Here is a 26,971-nt window from a genome sequence, read left to right as displayed (position 1 = left end):
CGGCCCGTGGACGCGCAGGGAGCTGGGCGGGGCCGGGGCAGCGCAGGACCCTGGGGGCGCCGCAGACGCCCCGCGCCCCCGCAGACGCCCCGCGCCCCCGCAGACGCCCCGCGCCTCCCACTCCCTTCCCGCAGCCCCGCCCCGCCCTGCCCCGCCCCGCGCCCCCGCGCCCCCGCCCCCCCTGCCCCGCCCCGCGCCCCCCCTCCCTTCCCGCAGCCCCGCCCCGCCCCGCCCCGCGCCGCGCCGCGCCCCTAACTCTCTTCGCGCCGCGCTGGCTCTGGCTCCAGCCGCGCTTCCGCCTGGGGCCCGGCCCCGCCTCGGGCCCGGCCCCGCCTCCTGCCCTGCCGGCCCCGCCCCCCCCAGTGACGCAAGGCCTGCGCCGCACGCCGAGCCACGTCGTGCCGTCATCAGGCCTCGCCGCGTGGGCGTGGCCAGCGTGGCTTCCCGGGACACCCGAACCCGCGGCCATGGGCCCGGCCGCCGCCAGCCCCCCGGAGGTCATCCGCGCGGCGCAGAAGGACGAGTACTACCGCGGCGGGTTGCGGAGTGCGGCGGGTAGCGCTCTGCACAGCCTGGCGGGTGAGGGCCGGCCGCGGCCGGACGTCCCCGCTAGCGGCCCAGGGCGCGTTGCCTCTCAAGGAGGCGAGGTGTCCGCCGTGGGTGGTCACCGCGGCGCGAACGCCTCACGCCTCGGTCCCGTTGACACCGACCCGGGCCTTCCTAGGTCTGACCGGCAGCCCAGGCCGCTCGCCCTGCTGACCCGGGGTAGGCTCAGCCAGGCCCTGCCTGTCTCGCCAGGCCGAGCTGAGTACAGAGCCCAGCGAAGCATTGCCTGTCATCCCTGCACTTCGGGAGGCGGAGGCGGGAGGATCGCTTGAGCCCAGGAGTTTGCGACCAGCCTGGGCAACGTGGCAAGACCCCGTCTCTACAAAAAATTCTAAAATTAGCCAGGCGTGTTGGCGGTGCCTGTAATCCCAGCTCTTCAGGAGGCTGAGGAATGAGGCTGCAGTGAGCCATGATTGCGCTTCTGCACTCCAATCTGGGCGACAGGGCCAGACTCCATCACTAATTTTAAAACGAAAAACAAACAAAAGCGGGCACGGTGGCTCACGCCTGTAATCCCAGCACTTTGGGAGGCCGAGGCAGGCAGATCACTTGAAGTCAGGAGTTTTAAGACCAGCCTAGCCAACATGGTGAAACCCCGTCTCTACTAAAAAATTAGCTGGGTGGGTGGCGGGCGCCTGTAATCCCAGCTACTCGGGAGGCTGAGGTTGCAGCGAGTCGAGATCGCACCACTGCACTCCAGCCTGGGTGACAAAGTGAGATTCCGTCTCAAAAAGAATAAAAATTTTAAAAAGCAATGCCATCACGTCTTTGGGGGTGGGACAGGCAGTTGTTAAAGGCATCAACTCCCAGCAGAACAATACACGGAGCAGTGGCACTGGAGCCCAGTGGCAGGGGTATCGTGGCAGCAGGAATGGTGCCGTGGGACAGGAAGAGCATGCGTAAATCTCAGAGGACAGACAGGCTCCCCGCGGAGAGGGCCATGGGTGTCAGGTGGGCAGCCATTGGCGGATTCTGAACAGGAGAGTGACATGGTCAGATTTGTGTGTATTTATTTTACAATACACTTGGCACCCCTGTGCCACACACTGTTCTCCATGTGTTACAAATATTAACTTATTTAATCTTCCATCATCCCTACAGGTAGGACCTACTATTACTCTTCTGTTAGATGAGCAAACTGAAATCCCAGAAAGGCCTCACGGCCAGGAAGTTGGAGAGTTGCTCTTTGATGCTAGACAGTTGGCCTCTGGCCTGCACTCTTACTACCCAAGACCATCTTTCCATGTGGCCCTAGCAGGCCCTCCCAGAGCGACAGATGGGTGCAGGTGGGAGGTTCTCAGGAGACTGCAGCTCAGGCTAAGGAAGGTCCAGGTGGAGACAAGGCGGTGCCTCCAGAGACAGAAGCAGAGAGGGAGGCCGGGGAAGAGAGTGTTGGCTTCATGGAAGGGTGGGACTGGATCTGGGCCTGGGCAACTGGGGGGATGCCCGCCAGTGCCCCCGGACTAACACTGTTTCTCCTCTCAGGTGCGAGGAAGTGGCTGGAGTGGAGGAAGGAGGCTGAGCTGCTCTCAGATGTGGCCTACTTTGGCCTCACCACACTTGCAGGTAGAAGCCCACTTGGGACCTCTGGACTGAGGGGCAGCCACACACCAGGTCCAGGGGATGGTGGCCAGGGGGCTGCCAGGCAGTGTGAAAAGCTCCTGGAACTGGCCGAGGTGGTGATGCTGCCTCAAGGAGAGCAGGAGGTGCTGGCCCGAGAGAGGCTAGGCATCAGCTCCCAGCAGGGAGCCCGTCCTTCCAGCCTTCGTGTGTCCCTGAGGACCTTTGTCCAAGACTTTACCTCGGGTGCCATTGAGACACGTTTCTCAGTGGCCAGCCCTGGTGGCACAAGCAAGTCACAGTGCTGAGCCATGTCACAGGGTGCAGTGCCCTGTCAGGTCCAGGCTGGGCATCAGTTGGGTAATGCCGGCTGTGTGGGTGGTGGCCAGCCATGGGACCAAATCCGAGCACTGGGGCTGGGGGAGGGGGGTGGGGGTGGCTGGGGAGAAATGGGAAGGCACAAAGACTCCTGGGGAGAAGCCGGGGAGTGGGAGGAACACCGGCCAGCCAAGGTCCCAGGAACCAAGGGCAGCCATTGGCTGGGCCTTTCACGTGCTGCCTGAGGTCACGGTGAGACTGATGGGCTTAGCAAGAGGAGGTCATCTGCCAGTGTGGGGCGACAGTGGGTGACAAGATGGGGCTGTTGACAGGAGCCAGCAGAGGGCATGGAGGCCGGGAGCCCGTCCCTGTGGCAGGCCCTCTCAGCTTCCACATACCCATCCTCTCCCTCGTAGGCTACCAGACCCTCGGGGAGGAGTATGTCAGCATCGTGCAGGTGGACCCATCGGGGAGGCGGGTGCCCTCCTGGCTGCGCCGTGGTGCACTGGTGACGCTGCATGCCGTCCTGCCCTACCTGCTGGACAAAGCCCTGCTCCCCCTGGAGCAGGAGCTGCAGGCTGACCCCGACAGTGGGCGACCCTCGCAGGGGAGCCTGGTGCCGGGCAGGCGCAGCTGCTCAGGGGCGCGGCGCTGGGTGCGTCGCCACACTGCCAGTCTGCCTGAGCAGCAGAGGAGGGCGCTGCTGCGGGCGGCCTTTGTCCTCCGACAGGGCCTCACCTGCCTCCAGCGGCTACACATTGCCTGGTTTTACATCCACGGCGTCTTCTACCATCTGGCCAAGAGGCTCACAGGGGTCACGTACGTAAGTAGCAGGTGCTGAGGGCACGGCCGCTTCGGCCACCCTTGTCACCCCCGCTGGACTTGGGTGTGTGCACAGAGCTGGCCCTCCAGGCCTCTCAGCCAACAGGGTTCCAGCATCTGTGTCAAGGAGGAAACCCAAATCCTCTCCTTGGAAAAAGGCAGGTTTTGTTTAGTTGCACTTGGCTGAAAAATCCAGGGACGTGCAGACCCTGAGCTTATCATGAGCCCCTGCTGCAGCCCCACGTAGATGCCAGGCCCTGCACTCAGCCTTACTGACCGGGGGCCTGGGTCACGCCTCACAACAGATCCCTGAACCTGGTGGGCCTGTGACTGCCCATGTCACTGCTCTGGGGAACAAGCAGCTTCTCCCAGACAGTGTGGGAGCAGGGACTCCAGCCCCAGCCCCTCACACCTCGCCCCTGCACGCCCAGCGGTCTGCCCCATCAGACGGCCATTCTCACCTCTGCCCATCCTGACCCCCAGCTGACGCCCCTGCTTCCAGATTCAGCAACAAAGCCTCCCCCACGGTCCCGCTGCCATGCTGCACATGCTCCTTCCAGAACAAGCCTCCAAGGGACCCCCTTCGTTCCTTCCGTCCTCAGGGGCATGCTGGGCTCCTCAGTCCCCAGTCGCCAGGCGACCCCACCTCCACACACACCCTGAACAGAAGGCCACCATGGCCTCCTCGTCACAGAGCTAGTGGTCAGCTCTTGGTCCTCGGCGTGCCCAGCCTCGCGTATTTGACGTGACTCCTCGCCGTGTCCATGTTAGCGAGGCTTTGCTGAGCTGCTGTGACAGAGGCCTGGAAACAGGGCTCAAACCAGATGGGAGGCTCCCTCTTGCCTAGGACAGCCAGGAAGTATAGACCCCCAGGGCCCACGCTGGTGGTGTGACCTGCACCTCCGTATGCTTCCCAGCCCTGAGCTGAGGCCATTTGGCCATCTCCATTTCCCAGCCAGTGGGAAGGGACACAGGAAGCCAAAGGCAGCCAGCTGTCCTTCCGCAGCACGGCCAGAAGCCACAGGCGTTGCCAGCAGCAGGAGAGCAGGAGCCACATCCCTGGGGCCATGTGCCTGCTACACTGGGGTTCCATCCCTGGAGGACAGCTGGGGGGTCACATCTGCAACCCCCCCCAGCCCCCCCCGTTCCTGCCCCCCACCCCAGCTCCTTCTCTGGCCACCCTACAGGTTCCTTTTCTGAGAAGTGGTCCTTGGATACCCCCACATCCTCACCCGCTCCCCAACTCCGACAGCCTCATAGCTCAGAGACTCCCTCTGTGTTGACGATGCCAAGGCCGGTCTGGAGTTCGACCTCTCCCTCATGCTAGGCTGCGAGACGGGTGCCTGGGACGCCCCGAACCCGTCCCCCTAGCTTGTTTTTGCCGGGCGCTCCCAGTGCCAGGGAGAGACCTGGCTCTAACGTCACCCTCCCAGCAGGCGCTGAGGCCAGATCCCCTCAGGGTCCTGATGGGTGTGGCACTGTCTGCCCTACAGCTCCGTGTCCACCCCATGCCCGGAGAGGCCCTGAGAGCCCGCACGAGCTACAGGCTACTGGGGCTAGTGTCGCTCCTGCACCTGGCGCTGTCTGTGGGGCTGCAGCTGTACGGCTTCAGGCAGCGGCAGCGAGCCAGGAAGGAATGGAGGCTGCACCGCGCCCTGTCTCACCGCAGGTGTGCTCAGGGGCCACGCGGGGCTGGGGGTGCCCTGGGCACTTCGTGAGGACCTGCAAGATGCACCCACCTTGACACTGTGCCCCACCTTCGCCAGAGGCTCCCTGGAGGAAAGAATCATCTCCAGAAACCCCCTGTGCACCCTGTGCCTGGAGGAGCGCAGGCACCCGACAGCCACGCCCTGCGGCCACCTGTTCTGCTGGGAGTGCATCACCGCGTGCTGCAGCAGCAAGGTGAGGCGGGCACCTGCCGGGGTCCTGGGGTGGCTGCAGCAGAAGTGGGGAGTCTGGCTCTGAACTCTCCAGTTTGAGGGTAGGGAGGTGGGCATCTTTTTAAAGACCCCCAGGTAGGTCAGATGTGGGGCCACTGGGGGGTTAAAGTTCCAAATTCAAGCATACCGAGGCTCTGCTGAACACAGGTTGGGGCAGCAGCCAGCCCTGAAAGGCGCCATGGCTGCCCCGTGCACCCCAGCACATCTTTCTTCCCGGAGTCCTCACCATACTTGGAAACCCTGGCACACTGACTCACACCCACCCAAGACACCGGCAGGGTGAGGGCAGCACCTTACCAGGAGCCAGGCTGCCTGGGCTGTGTCAGCTGCAGGAGCAGGAGGGAACCTCAAGGCCGAAACCCACGCCCCCAGCCCCACCCCAGCCCCCACTGGGCCTCGGCCTTCTGGGAAAAGGCTGGCTTTCTCTTTCTTGGTCATTAGCTGAAGGAAACAGAACATGTTTACATTCCGTGTCACGGGCAGAGAGCTGGACGCGACGAGGTGCTGATGGGCGTGGGCACGGCGCAGGTGGTCTCAGCCACTGTGACCCTTCCTCCTCTGTGCAGGCGGAGTGTCCCCTCTGCCGGGAGAAGTTCCCGCCCCAGAAGCTTGTCTACCTTCGGCACTACCGCTGAGCCGCACCTGCGCGGGCCTGAACACAGATGACTTCCACGGGAGTCTGACCGGCAAGATTTAGCCTCAAGATTCACCTTGCACGGAAATGAGAACGTTCTCACACTGTCTGTTTTTTGCCATGCCATACACTAACCCAGCCAGCCCGGGAGGTAATGGCTGCCCCTGACTGTGCTTTCTCAGTCCTGGCGGGGTGCCCAAACATGGAGCACTTCCCCAAGCCCAGCCTGGCACGACTCAGCCACTTCAGCAGTCTCACTGTTTCCCTCCCTTCCCCGAACCACACAGTTGAGAACTAACTTCAGAAGTAGCCAGAAGACACTTTATTCATTTATATTGTGAGAAGATGGTTCCATCAGGCTCGTGTTAAGGCAGTGGACTGAATGAGTGTGTGTTGAGTTGGTACGGGGCACGGGGGGCTGGGTTTGCTTCAGCCAGAGTGCCCCAGGGCCCCTGTGGGAGGCGGTGGGATTCCCCCCCCCCCGGGCAGCTGGGCAGAGCGCCTCCACCAGGATTCAATGACCACACGGCAGAGAGACCAACCAAGGTTGGCACCTGTCTGAAGCATTTGGCACACCTTAAACACACATCAAGGCTGCTTCCAGTTCTAGAAAGTAGAGGGGCTCTTCCTGACCCACACACACTCGCGTGCCAAGTCCTCGGGCGGGGCAGGGTTGGGGGGCTGCCAGGGGCACCTGAGCCCTCTCCTGGGGCCTGCTGGGCAGGCAACCTGTGGACCCAGGGTCACTGCTGTGTGCGGCCCCTCAGCTCAGCCCCAGCCTACTTCCTGCCTCCCTTTGATGTTTCCAGGTTTTTAAAACTGCATTTAACCTGTGCCAGAGACAACCTCGCCGTTAGCACATCTAATAAACTAATTCCACTGAACTGTGGGTGCATTAATGACAAGACTGAACTTGAGAGTTCAGAGCGCAGTGTGAGAATACCTCAAGGGTGCACATCACATTCCCCTGCCAGCTTAGCAACACCGATGACCCTGTGTTCCCAGGTCAGTCAAGGTCAGCTTGCGGGGGTGGGGGGGTTGTGACCGCACATCACATTCCCCTGCCAGCTTAGGAACACCGATGACCTTGTGTTCCCAGGTCGGTCAAGGTCAGCTTGCAGGGGTGGGGGGTTGTGACCCTCTAGACTTGGCGGAGCACTAGGAGAGGCACTGGGGGCTGCAGGCGGGTGGGCAGATGCCTCCGTGCTTCCCACAGAAAGAGCGCGGTCCTCCGTGGGTCCATCCATCGCACCCAGTCCTCTGACGCACACTGTGCTCTGGCCACGTGCACACGACTGCCTGTCACATCTTGGGCCTGAGCGCTTACCAGGAAAACAGTACGGAAAGTGACAAACGCTCCTGTCTGGAGTCTGAGAACCCCGAGTGCCTCAACACAGCACCAAGAGCACCAACTGGGAGCAGCACTTGCTGACCCGGGTCAGGGACACACGAGCGGGACGGGCCTCTTGAGCTTGATGTCAGATATGCAGACACTGGCGAAAGAATCCAGACAATAAACATTCACCATCTAAATTCTAAGACGGAAACGCTGCCCAGAGTGGGGTGCCTGCGCGGCTGGGGGCCCCGGAGAGCCTTTCCTCGCGTCTCCGTCTTTCGCCCGGGACCACCGCAGGGGTGTTCTGCTGCTGGCAAAACTGGCTCAGCTCTTGGGAAGGCCAAACAAAAGCTGAGCTTTCTGGTGTCCAGCGACGTCGTGTTTTAGATAAAGACTACACAAGAAAGGGCACGCGTCTTTAATAAAGGTGGAGTGAAAAATCACTTGGTAAAATGGTTCAGAGTATTTCTTCGATCACATCAAAAGAGCTGACATGCAAATGGGTTCTGCCTCCCCCCGGGCAGTGGGGGGGCCAAGGGCTGAACCCACAAAGCCAGTCCGCTGCCGCCAGCTTCGCCACCCCTCATGGGGGTTGCATGAGGACAGATTTAAATTAAAAACGAAACACTCTTTACGTATCAAATGTGTCAAAATAATCTCAAACAATTAAAATATAATATATATATTTATAATTCCAGGCCCTCAGAAGCAATCATGGTAGTTAAGAACAAAGTTTTGAGTCATCAGGATAGAGGCCAACTGTAAAGCATCTCCAGTGAGATGAATCGAGGAAACTGGCATCAGAACCCACAGTGACGTGACACCCCTTTCAAGCGTTCAGTTCTTTCAAACGCGCAGGAATCGGGCTAGACGGTCCCTCAGGCTCCATGGAGTGGCGTGGCACCGCCTCCGGCTGGTAGGGAAGGCGGCCTGGCGGGGAGCGGCCGTTCCTCCCTCACAGGCCGCACTCCTGCCCGCCCGCCCGCACCGCCCCTGTGGGCTCCACCCGCCTGGCTTCCTGCCTGCAGCTGACTACAACTCCATCCATGAGAAACACCTGAACGTCACTGAAAAAGAAATCCATTCGATTTGGTTTAAGTGCCAGTTTCTTCAAGAACCTGGTATTCCAGCTACAAATCACTGAAGCTCCTTTTTAAAAAGAAAATTCGACTCCCTCGTAATCAACTACTTTATGTGAAGAAAAGGCATTGTTAACAATGGCTCAAAACCGTTCCTGCAGCGCGAGGCGTCCTCAGCCCCGCTCCTAGCTGGCGAAGGCCTTGCCGGCGTCGTCCTTGCCCCTGTACCGCCTCTTTCCGTGCGTGAACGGGATGTACCGGTACTTAATCATGTGCTGTGGAGAGAAACAGACGCAGCTTCTGCACAACCGCTTCCCATCAGCCAGCCACACTGTCCCCAGAGCTGAGAGCCCAAAGGTTCCCCATCTTTTCTACGCATCAGACAAGTGGAATCAGGAACCCAATGGCTTCCAGCAAGACCTTTCAGAGCCCACGAGTCCCAGGTCTGAAACCCCAGCAATCCAGGTGTTTCGTGAGCCCTCCGTGGAGGAAGGGAGAAGGGGATGGGAGGTGGCCCAGGGCCCTCTCTGAGGCCAACGCCCCAGGCACAGTGAGGCCACAGTGGCAAAGCCACCCCGTCAGGGCACAGTCCGAGGTCCCGGCTGGCCTCCCCCTAATGCCCTCCTCCTCGGGCAGGCTGGTGCAGGGCCCTGGGCGCCCTAGGAGGAGCCACAGGACGCTGCACACACCCAGGCTCTCCCATCCAGCTCCCACCAAGCTTCCATCAAGAGTCTGCTCGCCCCAACAGCCGCGCTCCCTGGGTCGTTCACCGGCCGTGCTGGGGAACGGAACAGCGTCCTTGTCACGCACAACACTGCCACTTAGCGCCACATTCACACCAGGCAGACTCTGCCACCACCCAGCATAACCCAGCGCGGCTCCCCTGCACCTCAGGAACGGAAGAGCAGCAACGGCCAGCACGGCGGCAGCGCCTCCTTTACCTTGATCTGCCTCTTCATTGTGATACAGAAGAGCATGATGAAGTACATCACCAGGATGGGCCAGAACACCGGGACGTTGAAAGCGTCGAAGAAAGTACAGACCATAGCCACAAGGATGCCCTTGGTAGCCGCGTGCCTTCAAGTGGGGAGAGAAGGTTAGCGCCGCACCTGCAGCCAGCACTGGGCCCCTGCTGGTCGCCTCCAGCCTTGCAGCCACACCGACCCGCAAACAGAAGCCTCGCTGTGGAGAGGAGGGGTCCACCCCGGGCACAGGAGCAGCATGGCCCTTCCCATGCAGCTCATACACGTACCGCCCTAACCACAGAGACGCCTTCTCTCATCCCCTTCAAAGGTACAACTCTCCGTACAACTACACAAGGTATAAAGCCTCAGGGCTGAGGCTGCGTGCCCCATGCCCGCTGCTGAACCTGCAATCTGGAGAGAAACCCAGGCTGTGTCTTGAGGACCGTCCAGGGCCTTCAGCTCGCTGCTGCGGCATGGCCAGCAGTGTTCCCTCTCGTCCCAGCACACGGCCGGCAGCTGCCATCACCTCCAGGAGACTCAGACTCAGCTCTCCCTCCCTAGTCCAAGCTTCTGTGGGCTTCCGGAGCCCTGATCTTTCTGATTCACACTCCACCCCGAGAGCTCAGCAGGCTCCTTCCGTTCACTGAACCAACAGACCTGGGTTCCTCCCCAGGGTGGGGTATGAGGGATGGAGCAAATGCATGCAGTCACAGAGCTCCCGTCATCCTGGTGGCTGTGCCACCCACCTCTGCCTACCTGTACACACACGGGCACTTCTGCTCAGGCCCATCTCAACAATGACTCCAGGAGAAGGCTAGTCCTCCTCTGCCAGCCACAGGGAGCCACAAGGCTGGGGATGGGAGAGAGGGAGGAGGGAGGGGAGAGAGGGAGGAGGGAGGGGAGAGAGGGAGGAGGGAGGGGAGAGAGGGAGGAGGGAGGGGAGAGAGGGAGGAGGGAGGGGAGAGACTGGCCGAACAGACACGCCCTCCCCAGGCCACGACCGCAGAAGCCAGTGAGCACTCCATCCCAGAACCAGCCACCTTTCCGCCAGCCTCCAGGGCACTGGTGCTGACTTGAAACCAAGGGCATGCGGCAAGGTGGTGAGTGGCCTCCCCCGGAGAGCCCCTGAGGCTCCCCGGTGCCCTGCCCAGCCCAGGATAGCACTCATCTTTTGGGTGACCTGAACAAAACTCAGCACAGTCTCAGAGTCTCATGGGCCACCCTTGAGCACAATGCTCCTTCTCAAATACCGTGAAGAATTAGCTCACCAAAATTTAAACTCTGGAAGCCTTCGGATGAAGGGGCGAAATTCCTCGTTCTGTTTGGTTGGTAGTGAGGGACCGTCATCTGCAAGGCAGAGCAACCATCAGGGACAACCTGCCTCTTTTTATTTCTATCGCATTTCTAAGTGTTCCCCTAAAGAGTTTTGACTAGCAGGCCTCACATATGTAAACAAAGGTATGTGTATCGTTAACCAAAGATAAAAATGGGGGTCTGTGGTCACGTCACACGTCAATTCATCAATTCATTGCTTTTAGAAGATGCTGGCAGAATTTTTTAGAAGACGTCCACGTTTTAAATGCATAAAGAACTCAACCACATATAAACGTCCAGCAGCGAGTCAGCTGTACCACATAAAGGTACAAAACTGAGCGCAGAGAACAGGGCGGGGCCGAGGCAGCGCTGACTGGGGACCCGGGGCCAGGCCTGTCCCACCAGCAGCTGCGTCAGGCCCACCCTCACCCCACCTCCCCGCTGGTCAGGTGCCCCTCCCCATTTAACTGAGGTCTGCGGAAAAGGGGCTCTTCATTTTCTAGTCTCCCCCAAACAGCAACAAGTGAGAGGAGCTGTGCTCCCCCCGTCAATCTTTCCGTCACATGCTCTACGCAAAGACTCATGGGCTTCTGGCCCCACAATGAAAAAACACTCTGCTCCCGACAGCAGGTTCCCCAGCACGAGGAGGGTCCTGGTAGGGGGCTGTGCGTGCGTGTCCCCACAGTGGCCACGACGTCCTGGAATGCACAGGTGTCTGCTCCTCTCCTGGGGCTGGCCGGTCAGCCATGAACTTGGGGCCCCTACCTAGCCAGGCAGGCCCAGGAGCAGCGTGAGTTTCCAAGCATGGAGCACGAAGCCCCAGGAGCACTTCAGCTCATGGCTCCTCAGAAACCAAAGGCCACCCGGAACCTGGCCTGACCTGACGTTGGCATCAGGGTCCCGGCAGTCTCCGTGAGCCAGTAAGCTGCCTGTGGAATCCTCTGCCTAGGGGAAAAGGTACCCTCACCATAGCCTCCTCCAGTGATTATGAGCGGCCACTGACTGGGGTAGGGCGGGTGCTGGAGTCAACCGTCCGCCTCACACCCCTGCTGTCTGTGGTACTCGGTGACCCTGAACACGTTACCTAGCCCTGTACGCCTCAGTTTCCTCATCTGCAAAGTGGGAAAACAGAATGGACACCCATTTCGGGGCTGTCAGGAGGGTCTAAAGAGTGTTTCTACAAACATATCCTGATCACCCAACGTAACACATACATTTCAACCCCAAGAGCAGAGCCTCAGGTATTTCCAGAGGACACTAGGCAATCCCATCAGAAAACGTAAGCACCAGCTGCCACCCAGCCCAGTGCACAGCCGCTCCCTACCTGAGTCTTCCATTAAGGAAGGATCCACTTTGGGAGAAAGAAAAGCTATGAAAAGGTTTAGATGGTAGATTCCCAAGGCATAGGTCACAATGTACCACCCCTGAAAGAGAAGGAGAAAGAGTCAACGGTGCACTCCAACGCCCGTCCGCCCGATCCAGCTCATGGCTGCACTCCGGTTCACTCCCAACTTGGTTTCAATTGATCTTAAAAACAGAAAATTTACTTACAGACAAGGAAGCACAGTGACATCCCATGGTAACAATTTACTTCGGATTATACCCTGTGGGTCCTGAGACTAAGTGGACAAGCCAGGGCCCAAATGAGCAAAGCTCTTCAACGGTCCAGTTAGACCACGTGACCCCTGAAGTCACAGGCGCCCCAGCAGGAGCACAGCAGAAAAGGAGGCTTTTCTCAAGAAGCACACAGCCGAGCTGCAGCACAGGCTCGGGCGGCCCAGGCACCTGAGGATGCTGGGCAGAGCCCCAACCAGGAGCACGGTCATCAGAACCAGAGGGCGGAACCTCAGCTGTGACGAGAGGCATGCTGGCTGATGTTCCTCCAACAGACGATTCACATCGCCAGAAACACTGCCAGGAGGGTTAAACCTTTGCCCAGAAGAAATCCACACAGGAAATCAAGAAGGCAGCTTCGAAAAGCATGCTTAAGCCAAGCCTTCCTCAAGAGATGCAAAGTGGGGAGAATTCCGGCAAGATGCCTGCATGCAGCACACTTACTTGCAACTAATTCATCCTTAAAAGGATGAGGTATATCCCATTAGAAGCCAGGACTGCATTCTCAATTTTAAAAGCCTTAAATTTCTCAGCCAGGTGCGGTGGCTCACGCCTGTAATCCCAACACTTTGGGAGGCCGAGGTGGGTGGATCACCTGAGGTCAGGAGTTTGAGACCAGCCTGGCCAACATGGTGAAACCTCATCTCTACTAAAAATACAGAAATTAGCCGGGCGTGGTGGCACATGACTGTGGTCACAGCTGGTGGGGAAGCTGAGGTAAGAGAATCACTTGAACCCGGGAGGTAGAGGTTGCAGTGAGCCAAGATCATGCCACTGCACTCTAGGCTGGGTGACAGAGTGAGACCCCCATCTCAAAAACAAATAATAAAATAAAATATAAAAGCTTTAAGTTTCTCTTACAAACAAGAAATCTTTCTGCCCACAAGTTTTTCAAGTCAGACGGCTAAATGCCAGATGTGAGGGTTGACTGGATGTCTGTGTCCACCTTCCTGCCGCAGGGCCGCGCGTGAAGGGGCTGCGTTTACAACATAGTCGTGCTGTGCTCTTCCCGCCCCCTGCTCCTGCCTGAAATCCCTGATTCAAGGTTGCTAAGTCATTCTTTCCATCGGAGAATGGACCCAGTTCAAATTTAAAAAAAAAAAAACAAAAAACTAAACTAAAGCCAATTAAGGTGTGTGCTTTAAACAAGGAGGTATTTTCCACAGTCCCCAGAGAGAAAAGAGCCGGACAAGGCTTCAAACCTTCCTGTTCTGCACACAGAAAGACTAAATAACCTCCTCTAAGATCTGCAAAGAATTCCCATCTTACAAGCTTGCTCCTAGAAATCACGTGTTTACTAGAAAGTAAAGGAGCACCCAAGGTGAAGTCTGAGGAGATGTCACCTGACCCAGGGACGACTGACAAACTCAGGAAAGGCTAAATAAACCCTTTTGAATGCCAAATCATTCACGGCACCCAAAGTATGGAAACTTCAACCGAGGAACGAAGCAGCCGCAGAGCGCCATCTTGTCCTGACCACCATGCAGCAGGGTCAGTGGGTCAATGGCAGCTCATTGTCCAGGCCTGGACACGCCCAAGGCTGGGCTCAGGACTGCCTGGGTGCACTGAGAAGCCTGGAAAGGGGACGGGACAGACTCCAGGTGAATCATAAACAACCCTGTGTTAAAGACAGTCACTGAGATCGTTCTGACACTTGGCACTTAGCTGAAAGTGACTCCTAGAGACCACGTCCTGCAAGACAAACTGGATCAGCAGCACCCCCTCAGCACCACGTCCTGGGAACACGGACAGAGCCGAGTCCGCCACTGCGGCCCACACCTACCTGCAGGAGGTAAACTCGAATCATGTAGATGAAGCTCAGGCCCAGTGTCACAACCCATCGCACGGCCGTGTAGGGTGTGGACTTGTCTAGCCAGGACTGATAAATCTAGAAAGACAAGAATGCAAAGGCATGAGGCAGGCCCTGTAAGTTCTGCACTAACCCTGCCACAAAATGCACCTTCTGCTATGGCTGGTTTTTCATTCTTAAAAGGCTAAGAGTAAGTTAAAACAGCAAGAGACCATCTATGTATCAGCACACAGCAGTGACAATTCATCCAAATATATCTGCAATAATTCCTGACGCAGGTTCATCTCTTAGGCGAGAATATTACGTCACAATCTCCTAGAAGATGGTGACATGGTGCTGGCCCAAAGGGATGACTATGGGGAAGACCCAACCTCACCCCAGAGACGAGACTGTGCGTCTCAAACCCCCACCCTACAGCACAGCCCTCATCGCCATGTCCCAAGTCAGCTCCCTCATCTGCACTGCCAGCACCAGCCTTGCCCCGCCCCCAGGCCCAGTGGCCACAGCCTGAGCCCCGGCAGCCACACCTGCACGTGTGGGCGTCCAGAGGGCTGTGGAAGAACCAAGGGAGCCCTCAGTCTTTACATACATACATATGGATGGACTTTAAAATTTTTGGTTTTTTTCTTTTTTTGAGATGGAGTCTCGCACTGTCACCCAGGCTAGAGTGCAGTGGCGCGATCTCACCTCACTACAATCTCCGCCCCCCAGGTTCAAGCAATTCTCTTGCCGCAGCCTCCGGAGTAGTTGGGACTACAGGCACGCGCCACCACGCCCAGCTAATTTTTTTTGTATTTTTAGTAGAGACAGAGTTTCACCATGTTGGCCGGGATGGCCTTGATCTCCTGACCTCGTGATCCAAACGCCTTGGCCTCCCAAAGTGTTGGGATTATAGGCATGAGCCACCTCACCCAGCCAGGATTTTTAAATTTTAATTTTGAAATTTAATTTTTAGAAAACTTCAAAATTCACAAAAGTAAAAAGATTACGTAAGCCCATATATTCCCATCACCCAACTTCACTGATAGTCGTTTTTCACATGGGATTTAATTACAAAGTTGACAGATTTTTATCTGAGCCAGCATCTCAGCAGCTGGGACTGCTGGGTGACCCAGGCTTTTCCTGAGACGGAGCTTCAGGCTCCAGTGATCAAAGGCAGCTCTAGGCGCCTCACCCACCAAGTGCACACGCAGCCCACAAACACGTGGCCCCAGGCCCCGGGGCCACACAAGAGCCTCCCGCCCTCAGGGGCAGCACCGTGGATGGTGACACGGAGAGGGTGGGGGTCCAGCACCAGGGGATGTGGGCGGCCAGGAGGGGACAGCAAGAGCAGAACAGCAGCCGCGACCACATCTGTGCTGCCTGGGAGCCAAGACTAGGTTTTATGTTTCTAAAGGTTGGTAAAAGGAAAAGAGAAACAGAAAACACTTCTGTGACAGACCACATGTGGCCCCAGAGCCCGATGTCTCCACAAATGGCCCTTTACAGAAAACCGCAGTGCACGATACGGTGGAGAGAGCACCGTCCTCGGGAAGTTCCAGCCTGAGGGTGTCACTTCTCCATCAGGAACACCAGCAGACGGATCCTTCAGGAAAATGCTGGGAGTCCACAATTTCTTCTTTAAATATTTATACTGATCTACCAAAAAACCCACCAACCTGTCCAAGTCTCGTGAAAAATCTGTACACCACCGAAGGCTTCCCATGGACGGACTCTCCCACACTGTCCCCTTCAGACATTCTGTAACTGAGAAAGACACAAGACATTTAAATAAAAAGCATTCGAGGATGTGAAATCTTGGCCCTATGTTCACCAACACTGTCAAGTAGGTTTCAATATTCAGCATTGCGTCCACACCATTTGTGTTTTCACTATCAACTGTTCAGGAAAAAGCAGCAGATGCACAGGCTTCCGTGGAGGGAAGGGCGGTGTGAGGCGGACTTGCCCTGGAGCACGGGTGCCTCTGCATTCCCACTGTCGGCACCTCAGTCACCTGAGCATGGGCGGCGCCGTCCACCCCACTGGCCCCAGAAGCATCCTGGCTGTCGGGTCCCTGGGCTGGTCCCTGGCACGTGGCACTGTACATCCTCCCTCCAGGGATGTGGATCCCTCAGTGTCCCCCCCAGGCACCTGTCCTGGGTCACCGGTCTGGCGGGAGCAGGAAGGGTCCTGTCCTTCCAGGGCCAGGTCCTCCACCCCACACACAGCAAAACGTTATCTACAGTTCTCAACTAGTCCATCCGTCTGCGTCCCAGTTTCTTATCTGGCAAGTGGAGGTAACGGGTCTGCTCCTATTTCCGCACACTGCTGTGACGCCGTGAGGAATTCACTCAGAAGCCAGGTGCCAGAGGTCACAGTTTACCCACTTAATTCCCGGATGCCCAAGTGAAGGGCATCCTTACCCCCATCTCACAAAGGAGGACCTAGTCACAACCAGTGGAAGCCACGTGTCCAAGGTCCCGTCACAGTTCTGCTTCTGAGCAGGCCAAGCCAAGCCTGACTGCCACCTGGCTGCTCAGCTGAGCACGCCCCACGTCACTCCGGAGCCGAGCTGGCTTCAGGACCCGCCGCTCTTCGGGAAGTGCTGCTGAGTACCCGGGGCCTGCCAGTTGTCACTCCTACTTTAAAGATAAGCTGCCTGCTGGCCCCTGAGCTAGAGAAGATGCCACGGCAAAGTTCACATCACCCCCACCCCCATCTCTGCCTCGGCGGGGTGGTGAGGAGAAACAGCCTCCAGTCTCAGGTTTGGCTTACAGTCCCCCCTGTGCTCAGCGGCTGTGAGGCCTTCAGGAAACCCTCTGCAAGCAGCCAGCCTGTTTCCTCATCTGTAAAACGAGGCTCTAAGAAACTGGCCAGGCACGGGCCGGGCGTGGTGGCTCAGGTCTGTAATCCCAGCACTTTGGGAGGCTGAGGCAGAGGGATTACCTGAGGTCGGGAGTTCGAGACTAGCCTGGCCAACACGGTGAAACCTTGTCTCTACTAAAAATACAAAATCAGCTGGGCATGGTGGCGCGTGCCTGTAATCCCAGCTACTCAGGAGGCTGAGGCAGGAGAATCACTTGAACCCAGGAGGCAGAGGTTGCAGTGAGCTGAGATCTTACCATTGCTCTCCAGCCTGGGCAAGAAGAGCGAAACTCCATCACAAAGAAAAAAAAAAAAAAACACCAGACACAAAGGCAAAGACATTATTCCTCAGCAATCCTTGCAGTCGGTCTTACGGTTCTCTTTTACAGATAAGAAAACTGAGGCTCACAAAGGCTAACGAGGTGTCCCCACCCATCAGCATGGTCACAGTGGGTGGGAACTGGAACCTGCACCTTCCTGAAACCAACGCTTTTCCAGTCACCGAGCACCAGGGGCATCTTCCCTTCGGGGTGGAAGGGGGCAGGTGGCCAGACTCGATCCCCCAAGTGCCTCTGCTTTCCCATCACAACTGAAGCGCTGAAGTGATCCGGGCAGCTCCCTCCGCGTCGCCAGCGCTATGCAGAATGTGGCTCCGTGACCGCTTCCTGGCTCCTCTGTGCAGAGGCCAGGCAGGCTCGAGGAGACCAAGGGGCCCTTTGGACTAGCCGTGTAAACAGAAGACACACAGGAGCACCTCTACGCTCCACTGAGAACTCCACATTGAAATAGGGGCTACACTAGAATGCACCACCTGGAATGGGCACCCTATTTAGGCCAAAGCCAGGCCATCTGAAAGGGACTTCAGTCACATTCTTGGTCCTGTAGCTCCTTACAAGTTTCCGCCTATTTTACTCAGACGGAATGTTTCCCATTAAAGCACCTTTGCTTGGCTGGAGTGAGAGAGAAAATTCCTGCTTTCCCACGTAAGGGTGTTCTCTAGGCAAAGCTCAGAGCTTCTCACTCTCCAGCTGAACATGTGGAAAACCTACTAAAAACGCATCAGCCAATTCTGCTTGTCTGACACACACAACACGTACACCAAACACGGCTCGCACTCTGAACAGCTCAAGGCAGCGTGGCAGGAGCAGGAACGTGAACTTTGGACTTCAACGGCCTTTCAGAGCCCGGCTCTGCCTCACTCTGCCAGTGTGACCTGGACACGCTATTCCAGGATGCCTCAGGCTCCAGTCTGTGAAATGGGACAACAGCACCTCTCCTGCCTTCTCTACCAGGCTCTCACAAGGAGTCAATGGGCAGCCCGTGGAGCACCCTCAGTGCCAGGCAAGGCAGTGCCAGCCCTGTTCCCAGATCAGGGCCAGCCCTCACAGCAGCTGCCCCCTGCAGTCCTCTTCTCTGCTGTTTGAATGCCACCTCCCCTTCAGAGGCATCCGTGACCGCCCACACTGACCCCAGTCCCCTACATCACATCACCGTTATTTATTTATTCTTAAGACAGAGTCTCACTCTGTCACCCAGGCTAGAGTGCCATGGTGCAATCTGGGCTCACTGCAATCTCCACCTTCTGGGTTCAAGCGATTCTCCTGCCTCAGCCTCCCACGTAGCTGGGATTACTGGCGCCCGCCACCATGCCCAGCTAATGTTTGTATTTTCAGTGGAGTGGGGATTTCAGCATCTTGGCCAGGCTGGTCTCCAACACCTGACCTCATGATCCACCCCCTCGGCCTCCCAAAGTGCTGGGATTACAGGCGTGAGCCACCGCGCCTAGCCCATCACCCTGCTTTTTTATTTTGTGTACAATTGTTTTCTGACGCCTTTCTGGTTTCTCAATTTTCTGCTAGAATGGAGCTCCTTGAGGAGTCCCTTGTCAGGTTCTAGACTGGGCCCTACCACGTAGAAGTCCATCACATAGTAGGCAGCCCATCAGTCACCTGTTGAAGATGACTACTTTAGGCCCAGTCACAAACAAAACTAAGAGGCAGATAAAACCAGTGCAAGCAGAGACCATGAGGACATGCCGGAAAGTGTAAAGCTCTCCATGTGCCCTGTTCCACGGCTTGCCACATTCATCCACGTGTGTGGTCCTTCACTAAGACAGGAAGCGCTGCTGCGTGGAATGGATGACGTCCCCTGCCTCCCACCACCTTTCTCTTCACGTCCCCACCCCAACTCCTCAGGACGAGGAAAGCCCCGGCTGCCGCACCAGGCTTTACGCGTCTGGCGTTGTTCCGTCCTCTGAGACCCCCCCCAGACCCTGTCTCTTCCTTTTTCCCAAGGCCACATTCCAGCCTGGGCTCCTCTCTCCTCTGCGCCTGACCACCTCACATCTGCACCTGGCTCCGACGCACTGCAGGCGCGGTCACCTCGGGCACACGGCAGAAGCCAAGTGAGAGTCTCAATTACTGGGGACCCTTCATCCACTTAGGGGAAGACTGCATCTTCCTAGGACATGTCAACCCAACTAAGAATCAAGTGCTTCCGAAACTACCGGCCAGTCCCTACTCTTCATAAAGAGAAAGCGGGAAAAGGCCCCTGAAGGTACCTAGGCTGAAAGCAGGCGTCTGTGCGGGGGGACGCCTGGCAGGGGCACGCCTGGCAGGGGCACGCCTGGCAGGGGCACGCCTGGCAGGGGCACGCACGGTGACTCTCAGTGGACCACACACCAGTACGCAGTCAGCCGGAGCATTTATGACTTTATTGCCTATTTCGAACACAATCGGAACCGAGGCGGCCGGTCCCCCTTCAGCCCGTCAGGGACGCCGTCACCCCAGGGCTTCACGCTAAACCCTACAGATTTGCTCTGACCTGGACGCCGGACGGGGAGAGGGCGCATCCCCGCTCCAATCCAGCCCAACGCAGGGCGCTGCGGGTCGGCAACTGCCCGCTTCCCCAAACGCCCGGCAGGGGAATCGGACGAGACGCGGCCCGGCTGGGGAGGGCAGCGGCCCCCGCCTGGCCCCTCTCCCGCTCCCCCGCCCCTCGCGGGCCCGAGGCCTCGGCCTGCACCTCCGGACCCCTCTCCGCCGCCACCCCCAGGCCCCTCTTCCCGGGCCCGCCCCGAGGCGCGACCCATATCCCCCAGGGCCGCGGGTCGGGGACAGGCTCCCCGCGGCCACTTGGGCCCCGAGGGCCCTCCCCGCCCGGGCCTCAGCGCGGCCCCGCCCGCCCGCGGCCTCGACAGCCCGGAAAGAGCGGAGGCGGCGCTGCCCGGCCGTTCCCGCGCCACGCAGCCCTTCCCGGCACCTCGCAGCTCCGCTGCGGCCGAGCCGCGGTCTCCCTCACGGCCGCGGGAAGGAGGACGGCGGGGCAGGGGCGGCCGCCGGCGCTGCGCTCGGGCTCCGGGAAGCTGCAGCGAGCACTTCCGCTCCGTCCTGCGCGGCGCCGCCTCCAGGGCCCCCAAGATGGCGCGGGGGCGGGGCCGAGGGCTCCAACCATTTCCGCTTCCGGCGCAGACGCGGAAGCCGTTGGCGGGCGTGCCTCTCGGCGGAAGAGACGGCAGCGGCGGAAACGCGCCGCGTGCACAGGCGCAGCTGCGTCCTCTGGCTCCGGGTCCGGCTAGATTCACTCCAGAGATTGCGCGAGCCCAGGGACTAGGCCCGTGGCCACACCCCCTTGCGACAAAGACCAATGGAAGCGTGCGTTGCTGGTCGTTAAGGAAACCCCCGGCAGCAAGATGGCGGCGGCCGGCGAGGGCACCCGGAGCTCCCGCAGGCCGCGCCGGGACCCGCCGAGGCGGCCGCCCCGGGACGGTAACAACTGCGGGCTACAGGGCGGGTCGCTGTCCTGGGCTCCGTTCGGGGTGCGATCGCTCTACGCCCTCGACCCCCAAATGCTCACCTCGGAAAATGGAGGTCCAAGTGCAGCGGCGGAGCCGGGGCCACCCCCGCGTTCCCCACTCCCATCCAGAATTCGCCGGGCGCCTACCTGGGCTCGGCTCGCACCCTTCCCCGAGCCTTCCTTCCGCAGCGGGTCCAGCCCCGCAGGAGGTCGCCCCCCGCGGGCTCCTCGCAGGGAAGGCCGGGTTCGGGCTAAAGCCTCGCAGCCAGCGGGGCCTGGTGTTGCCATGAGGATCCCTAATCCCAGGACGCGGGGCGAGGGCAGGCGCAGGACCAGCACCAAGCCTCCTGCCTTCCTGGCCGGTGCTGTCTAGAAACTCGAGGATGCATTTCAAAAGCAGTTTTTGCCTGTACTTCCGGCACTTTGGATCACCTGAAGTCAGAAGTTCGAGACCAGCCTGGCCAACATGGCGAAACCCCGTCTCTTCTAAAAATACAAAAATTAGCCAGGCGTGCTGGCGCTTGTAGTTCAAGCTACTCGGGAGGCTGAGGCCGGAGAATAGCTTGAACCCAGGAGGCGGAGGTTGCAGTGAGCCGAAATCGAGCCACTGCACCCCAGCCTGGGTGACAGAGCAAGGCTCCGTCTCAAAAAAAAAAAAAAAGGAGTAGTTTTTGACAGGAACTGTTCCTGGAATCAAATAAACGGGTCTGAAATGAATTCAGAGCTCACACCAGTATCTTCAGGTAGAACCTTCCTGATTTGGACATATACAGGAGCCTGCGGGAACCCCCTGCCCTCCTCCCCGACATTTTCCCATAAACCCTGCCCCCAAGATGTGCCTGGGAAGCTGGGGGGGAGGGAGCCTTGCCCCTTCCAGGAACTTCGGGAGTTGGCTGGCACACTCAGCAACTGAGTGAGAAGAGATGAAGCTGGCCAGGCCCTCCTTGGGTATGAGTGTGGATTTTGTCCCCTGAGGATAGAAGGCCACTGAAGGGTCACAGCAGGGAATGGGAGGGTCTGCTCCTCGCCTGTGTGCCCTCACTGACGCTGCTCCTGTGCCTTCCCCTGGCCCACTCATCCCCTCTGCAACAAGGCTCCCCACCTCCCCCTCCCGACAACCCAGCCCTCCTCTTGCTGGGCCTGTCTTCTCTGCACCAAGTAGGTGCTCATCCTTGTCCCATAAACACATGAGCAAATGGATGGACCCACAGTAGACAGGAGAGCTCATGAACCCCACAGGGCGTTTCTGGGCAGTGGAAGGTGAAGGGCACCAACCCCTGAAATGCCCTTGAGTGAGCTGCACTCCCTCCCTCAGAGGTGAGGAGACCACCCCTCACCTCAGAGTGTCTGTGCTCACCTGTGTGTGTCTTCTCCATATTCAGGTTATGGTGTCTACGTATACCCAAATTCCTTCTTTCGATATGAAGGAGAATGGAAAGGAGGAAAGAAACACGGTGAGAAGCCTCTGGGGTCTTTTCTTGCCACTGCCGCCCCAAGGCTGATGGAGCCGGTTTCTCCCTGGGAGGTTGGGTGGGCAAGTGGCATTTCCTGTAGCTTTCAAGCACACTGAACCCTAGTGCTTCCCTGGCTGCTGGGGGTAAGGCCGGATGGGCAGGGAAGCAGGATCCTGGGAGACGCCCCGGAGGGCCACCTTTAGCAAAAGAAGCTGCGACTCAGAAATTCTCCCTGGAGATTGAGCTTGTCTTTTCCAGAGTGAAAACAGACTTTATGGTTTATTTCTGATATAAAGAGAACTTACTGTTGTAGAAAGTTCAAGTAATAGGAAAAAGAAAGCATAAAGTCAGGCCAAGCACAGTGGCTCACGCCTGTAATCCCAGCGCTGTGGGAGACCAAGGTGGGCGGATAGCTTGAGGTCAGGAGTTCCAGAACAGCCTGGTGAACCTCCAACCCTATTAGAAATACAAAAACTAGCTGGATATGGTAGTGCACACCTGTAATCTCAGCTACTTGGCAGACTGAGGCAGGGAAATCCCTTGAACACGGGAGGCAGAGGTTGCAGTGAGCTGAGATTGCGCCGCTGCACTCCAGCCTGGGTGACAGAGTGAGGCTCCATCTCAAAACAAAACAAAAAAAGTATAAAGTTGATATCACTTGGACCCCCAACCCCAGGCAAGTGCCATGACCCTTCTGGGGGGACCCTCCTGTCACCATGCTCCTCTCACAGCTCTGTATCTGCCATCTGCCAGTTCTCTTTCTTTTTTGAGACAGAGTTTAGCTCTTGTTGCCTGACTGCAACCTCTGCCTCCCAAGTTCAAGTGATTCTCCTGCTTCGGCCTCCTGAGTAGCTGGGACTACAGGCGCGAGCCACTAGGCCCAGCTAATTTTTGTGTTTTTAGTAGAGACGGGGTTTCACCACTTTGGCCAGGCTGGTCTCAAACTCCTGACCTCAGGTGATCCGCCCACCTTGACCTCCCAAAGTACTGGGATTACAGCGTGAGCCACCACAACCAGCCACTCTGCCCAGTTTTCTTTTTTTCTTTTAGCTAGAGTCTCACTCTGTCACCCAGGCTAGAGTGCAGTGGTTCGATCTCAGCTCACTGCAGCCTCCATCTCCCCGGTTCAATCGATTCTCCTGCCTCAGCCTCCCCAGTGGCTGGGATTACAGGTGTCCACACCACCACACGTGGCTAATTTTTTATGTAGCTTTTTAGTAGAGGCAGAAGGGTTTCACCATGTTGGCCAGGCTGGTCTTGAACTCCTGACCTCAGGTGATCCGCCTGCCTTGGGCTGTCAAAGTCCTGGGGTTACAGGCGTGAGCCACAGCGCCCAGCCACTCTGCCGTTTTCTACTGGAGGGTTGTCTTCTGGCGTTTTCTATATGAGCTATTTTTATATCTGTCAGTATTTTCTATATTTTTAAAATGTTTAACTTTTTTTTAGTGTTTTGCTACACAGATGCCTTTTTAGGGTCTGATATGAAAGATTCTTGTCCCCCAGGCAGGCATGGACGGGTCGTTCCCCCTTTTAGAATGTGCTCTTCTGTGGCGCTGTGTTCTCCAGGCTTTTTCTTTCCTCATGTTGACAGGAGCAGGGTGATGGGAGTGTCCCCTTGGGAGGCTCAGGGATGAGGTCTCATCCTGCACTTTATTTATTTATTTATTTATTTATTTATTTATTTATTTTTGAGGCGGGGTCTCTCTGTCACCCAGGCTGGAGTGCAGTGGTCCAAACATGGCTCACTGCAGCCTCAACCTCCTGGCTCAAGTGAGCCTCCCCCCTCAGCCCCCTGAGCAACTGGAACCATAAACACGCACCATCGTACCCGGAGAATTTTGAAAATGTTTTGTGGAGACAGGATCTCTCCATGTTGCTCAGGCTGGTCATCTGCACTTTCATTCCTCTGCTTGTTCTGGCTGAAGGTGCAGGCCGCTCAGGCGTGTTTCAGCGGATGTTTTGAGGACTTTTTTAATTTTTATTTATTTATTTTTATTTTTTTTTTTGAGACAGAGTTTCACTCTTGTTACCCAGCCTGGAGTGCAATGGCGCAATCTCGGCTCACCGCAACCTCCGCCTCCTGGGTTCAGGCAATTCTCCTGCCTCAGCCTCCTGAGTAGCTGGGACTACAGGCACGCACCACCATGCCCAGCTAATTTTTTGTAGTTTTAGTAGAGACGGGATTTCACCGTGTTGACCAGGATGGTCTCAATCTCTTGACCTCGTGATCCACCCGCCTCGGCCTCCCAAAGTGCTGGGATTACAGGCGTGAGCCACCGCACCCGGCCTGACTTTTTTTATTTTTAAATGCGTGTATAGCATGAGTGATGGAGCCAAACACAGCTCTTCGCTCTGAGAAACGTCCCGACACAGCAGGCCGTTCGTAGCCATCCCAGCCACTGACTTCCCGTGACGCTTTCTCTTGGCAGGCCACGGGAAGTTGTTATTTAAAGATGGCAGTTATTACGAAGGGGCGTTTGTGGACGGAGAGATCACGGGCGAGGGCCGCCGGCACTGGGCCTGGTCAGGTGAGCGCCAGCCGGGATGGCACCTTCGCGCCTTTCTCATAACCTGCTGGGCTCAGTCAGCCCCTCCAGCCTGGACGCAGAAGGTGTGATGTGCTGTGAGGCGCCTGTGCGCTGGGAAGCCCTGGGGATCCGTTCCTGGGACTCCAGGGAGGCTCTGTGGTCACCACCGAGAGCAACTCAGGCTTCCGGAGACGCTGCTCTGGAGTAAAGATGTACCAGTCCCGAGTTACGCGTTTTTCTTTAAAGCTGGTTCAGCCGTAGTGTATCCCGAGATGGGAAGCCCGCTGTGGGGACGCCCGCGCGGGTGGCCAGGAGCTGTCTCCAGGACCTCAGAGCCTCCGGGCAGAGCGGCCGGCGGTGTCCAGTGGAGCTCCTTCCTCTCAGGCTTGGCTTTCAGTTTTCAAAGAGCCAGGGGAAAAGCTCACTCTGCAGACTCCGACCAGAGGGTCCTTTGCCCTCTGGCACAGGGGAGCGGAGGCCTCAGGACAGATGCCCGCAGAGTGTGCCTAGGCTGTCTGCCCGCGCAGCTGCTGGGAGGCCAGACCTGCCCCCCACGTTTCCCTGTGATGTGCTGTGATGGAGGCAGGGCGCCCGTTCTGAAGTGGCTCCTGCGTCTCGCGGGCCAGGGATGGCAGGGCCGACAGGCGGCAGCCCTGACCCGCCTTTTGTCTCTCTTCTCCTCCACACGCAGGGGACACCTTCTCTGGACAGTTTGTCCTGGGAGAGCCTCAAGGACGTGGCGTCATGGAGTACAAAGCCGGCGGGTGTTACGAAGGGGAGGTCTCCCACGGCGCGCGGGAAGGTCTGGCGTCCACGGGAGCCGCTGCTGCGGGGCGGGCACTTTTGGGGGCTCGGAAACTCGCATCCACCTGTCTGACTTCAGAGGACAGGAAAGGAGGTGGGGCCCATGGCCTCTTCTCCCGCCTCACCGTGGCCGTGCCCTCTTCTCCCTGCCTTACTGTGGCCCGTGGCCTGCACACACCCGTGTGCCCACTGGGTCCCGTAGCACTCGGTGCATCTCCATTATTTGCTGCCCGTGGCTCAGGGGTGAAAACGGCCACTGCTTTAGTAACTGCTCCTGAGCCTGGGGTCAATAGGTTAGCCTGGGCCCCACAGGGAGGGGCTTCTGGTCACATCTCACATGGGGTCACTAAATGGCTACAGACACAGCAGCTCCGCCAGGCCTGAGGGTCCCCCAGGTCCTCATAGGTCTGGGAAGCCAGCTCCTTGCCCAGGAGTCTTGGTCAGCTTGGCTACTTCCTCCATGCTCTGGGCCCAAGCAAGTCAGGAGGCCAGACTCAAGCCAGGAGGGCGCTCTGCCCTGCCCCTCTGCCCAGCCAAGCCAGGCCCATCGCGGTCCGCAGTCCCCCGGCCAAAAGGCCACCCACACCTGAGCAGGAGTCAAATGCGTAACACCCCCACCCCCAGATGGAGCTTCCTCTTTGTTTTCCAGCGTTTCCCTATGTTAAGAAGCAGAGGCCAGGCGTGTAATCCCAGTACTTTGGGAGGCCAAGTCAGGAGGATCACTTGAGTTCAGGAGATCGAGACCAACCTGGCCAAAATGGCGAAACCCTGTCTCTACTAAAAATACAAAAATGACCTGGGCATGGTAGCAGGGGCCTGTAATCCCAGCTACTTAGGAGGCTGAGGCAGGAGAATCACTTGAATCCGGGAGGCGGGGATTGCAGTGAGCAGAGATCACGCCACTGCACTCCAGCCTGGGCAACAGAGCGAGACTCCGTCTCAAAAACAAAACAAAAAAACAAAAGAAGCAGAAATACTCTCAAATTTCTGAATTGTCCAAAGCCTGAAAACCCCGCAGTTTACGGAAACCCCATCCTCTTTTGAGCTTTTCCTCATTTGGGTCAAGCCCCGCCCTCCTCACTGTGAACTTGGTTTCGTGTGAAAACAAACGTCAGGCCCAAGCAGAGCCCACCTCCGCCCGGCAGGACGCAGAGGCTGCAGCCTCAAACTCGGGCAGTCTGCAGGGCCCCTTCAGTGGCACCTTTGAGAGCAGGACCCCAGGGCCACTTTTGCTGCCCTGTGGACTGACGGCCCGTCGCAAAGCACATCTGCCCTTTCCGTTCAGAGCCTCCCCGAGCCCCACGCCTCCTAGACTCCCTGCCTTCCTCCTGCCCACCCTCTGAGGAGCGGGGTGCAGATGCCTTCTCCGATGCAGGAGGCGCAAAGCCAAGTGTGTCTCAGTCCCTTCTCCAGGACACGGGTTTCTGGCGGATCGGGATGGACACGAAGCCAAGTGTGTCTCTTGGTCCCTTCTCCAGGACACGGGTTTCTGGTGGATCGAGATGGACACGAAGCCAAGTGTGTCTCAGTCCCTTCTCCAGGACACGG

The 26,971-nt window shown here is 57.9% G+C and overlaps 4 protein-coding genes across 13 annotated transcripts in view; 2 read left to right on the top strand and 2 right to left on the bottom strand.

Moving 5' to 3' along the window:
• The window catches only part of PLCH2 (phospholipase C eta 2), an 85,984-nt gene extending 85,666 nt beyond the window's left edge, over positions 1 to 318 (bottom strand). Inside the window, exon 1 of the mRNA XM_032262163.1 lies at positions 257 to 318. The gene's annotated coding sequence lies outside the window, so the exon portion shown is untranslated. The remainder of the gene's footprint in view (positions 1 to 256) is intronic.
• Positions 319 to 369: 51 nt separating this feature from the next.
• PEX10 (peroxisomal biogenesis factor 10) lies at positions 370 to 6,764 on the top strand. Its single transcript, XM_032262179.1, has 6 exons — positions 370 to 579; positions 2,092 to 2,172; positions 2,901 to 3,307; positions 4,800 to 4,975; positions 5,073 to 5,208; positions 5,813 to 6,764. The coding sequence occupies exons 1-6, from the start codon at positions 468 to 470 to the stop codon at positions 5,879 to 5,881; spliced, it is 981 nt and encodes a 326-aa protein (XP_032118070.1). The 5' UTR covers positions 370 to 467; the 3' UTR covers positions 5,882 to 6,764.
• Positions 6,765 to 7,887: 1,123 nt separating this feature from the next.
• On the bottom strand, positions 7,888 to 20,792 carry RER1 (retention in endoplasmic reticulum sorting receptor 1). 5 transcript variants are annotated; one of them, XM_032262180.1, is made up of 7 exons: positions 20,774 to 20,792; positions 15,657 to 15,744; positions 13,972 to 14,076; positions 11,899 to 11,998; positions 10,529 to 10,607; positions 9,237 to 9,372; positions 7,888 to 8,570 (listed from the first exon to the last, which is right to left on the bottom strand). In XM_032262180.1, exons 2-7 carry the CDS (start codon positions 15,735 to 15,737, stop codon positions 8,481 to 8,483), a joined length of 591 nt encoding a protein of 196 aa, XP_032118071.1. In that variant the 5' UTR covers positions 15,738 to 15,744; positions 20,774 to 20,792; the 3' UTR covers positions 7,888 to 8,480. The 5 variants fall into 5 exon arrangements, with proteins under 5 accessions (XP_032118071.1, XP_032118072.1, XP_032118074.1 ...); XM_032262181.1 differs by lacking the exon at positions 20,774 to 20,792 and adding an exon at positions 20,104 to 20,294 and having other exon boundaries at positions 7,889 to 8,570; XM_032262183.1 differs by lacking the exon at positions 20,774 to 20,792 and adding an exon at positions 19,666 to 19,684 and having other exon boundaries at positions 8,287 to 8,570.
• Positions 20,316 to 26,971, top strand: part of MORN1 (MORN repeat containing 1) — a 67,582-nt gene continuing 60,926 nt past the window's right edge. For 4 of the 6 annotated variants that reach the window (XM_032262173.1, XM_032262175.1, XM_032262172.1 and 1 more), the window contains exons 1-4: positions 20,316 to 20,609; positions 22,020 to 22,091; positions 24,521 to 24,619; positions 25,311 to 25,421. In XM_032262173.1, coding sequence (XP_032118064.1) covers positions 20,534 to 20,609; positions 22,020 to 22,091; positions 24,521 to 24,619; positions 25,311 to 25,421 — 358 coding nt within the window. In that variant the 5' untranslated portion in view covers positions 20,316 to 20,533. The remainder of the gene's footprint in view (positions 20,610 to 22,019; positions 22,092 to 24,520; positions 24,620 to 25,310; positions 25,422 to 26,971) is intronic. The other 2 variants (XM_032262177.1, XM_032262176.1) reach the window with 2 other exon arrangements.

This window comes from Sapajus apella, unplaced genomic scaffold (assembly GCF_009761245.1).
Source record: "Sapajus apella isolate SASKATOON/1434 unplaced genomic scaffold, GSC_monkey_1.0 scaffold127, whole genome shotgun sequence".
Classification (NCBI taxonomy): Eukaryota; Metazoa; Chordata; class Mammalia; order Primates; family Cebidae; genus Sapajus; species Sapajus apella.
The sequence above is the reverse complement of the archived record's forward strand: the minus strand, read 5'-3'. Positions and strand labels throughout refer to the sequence as shown.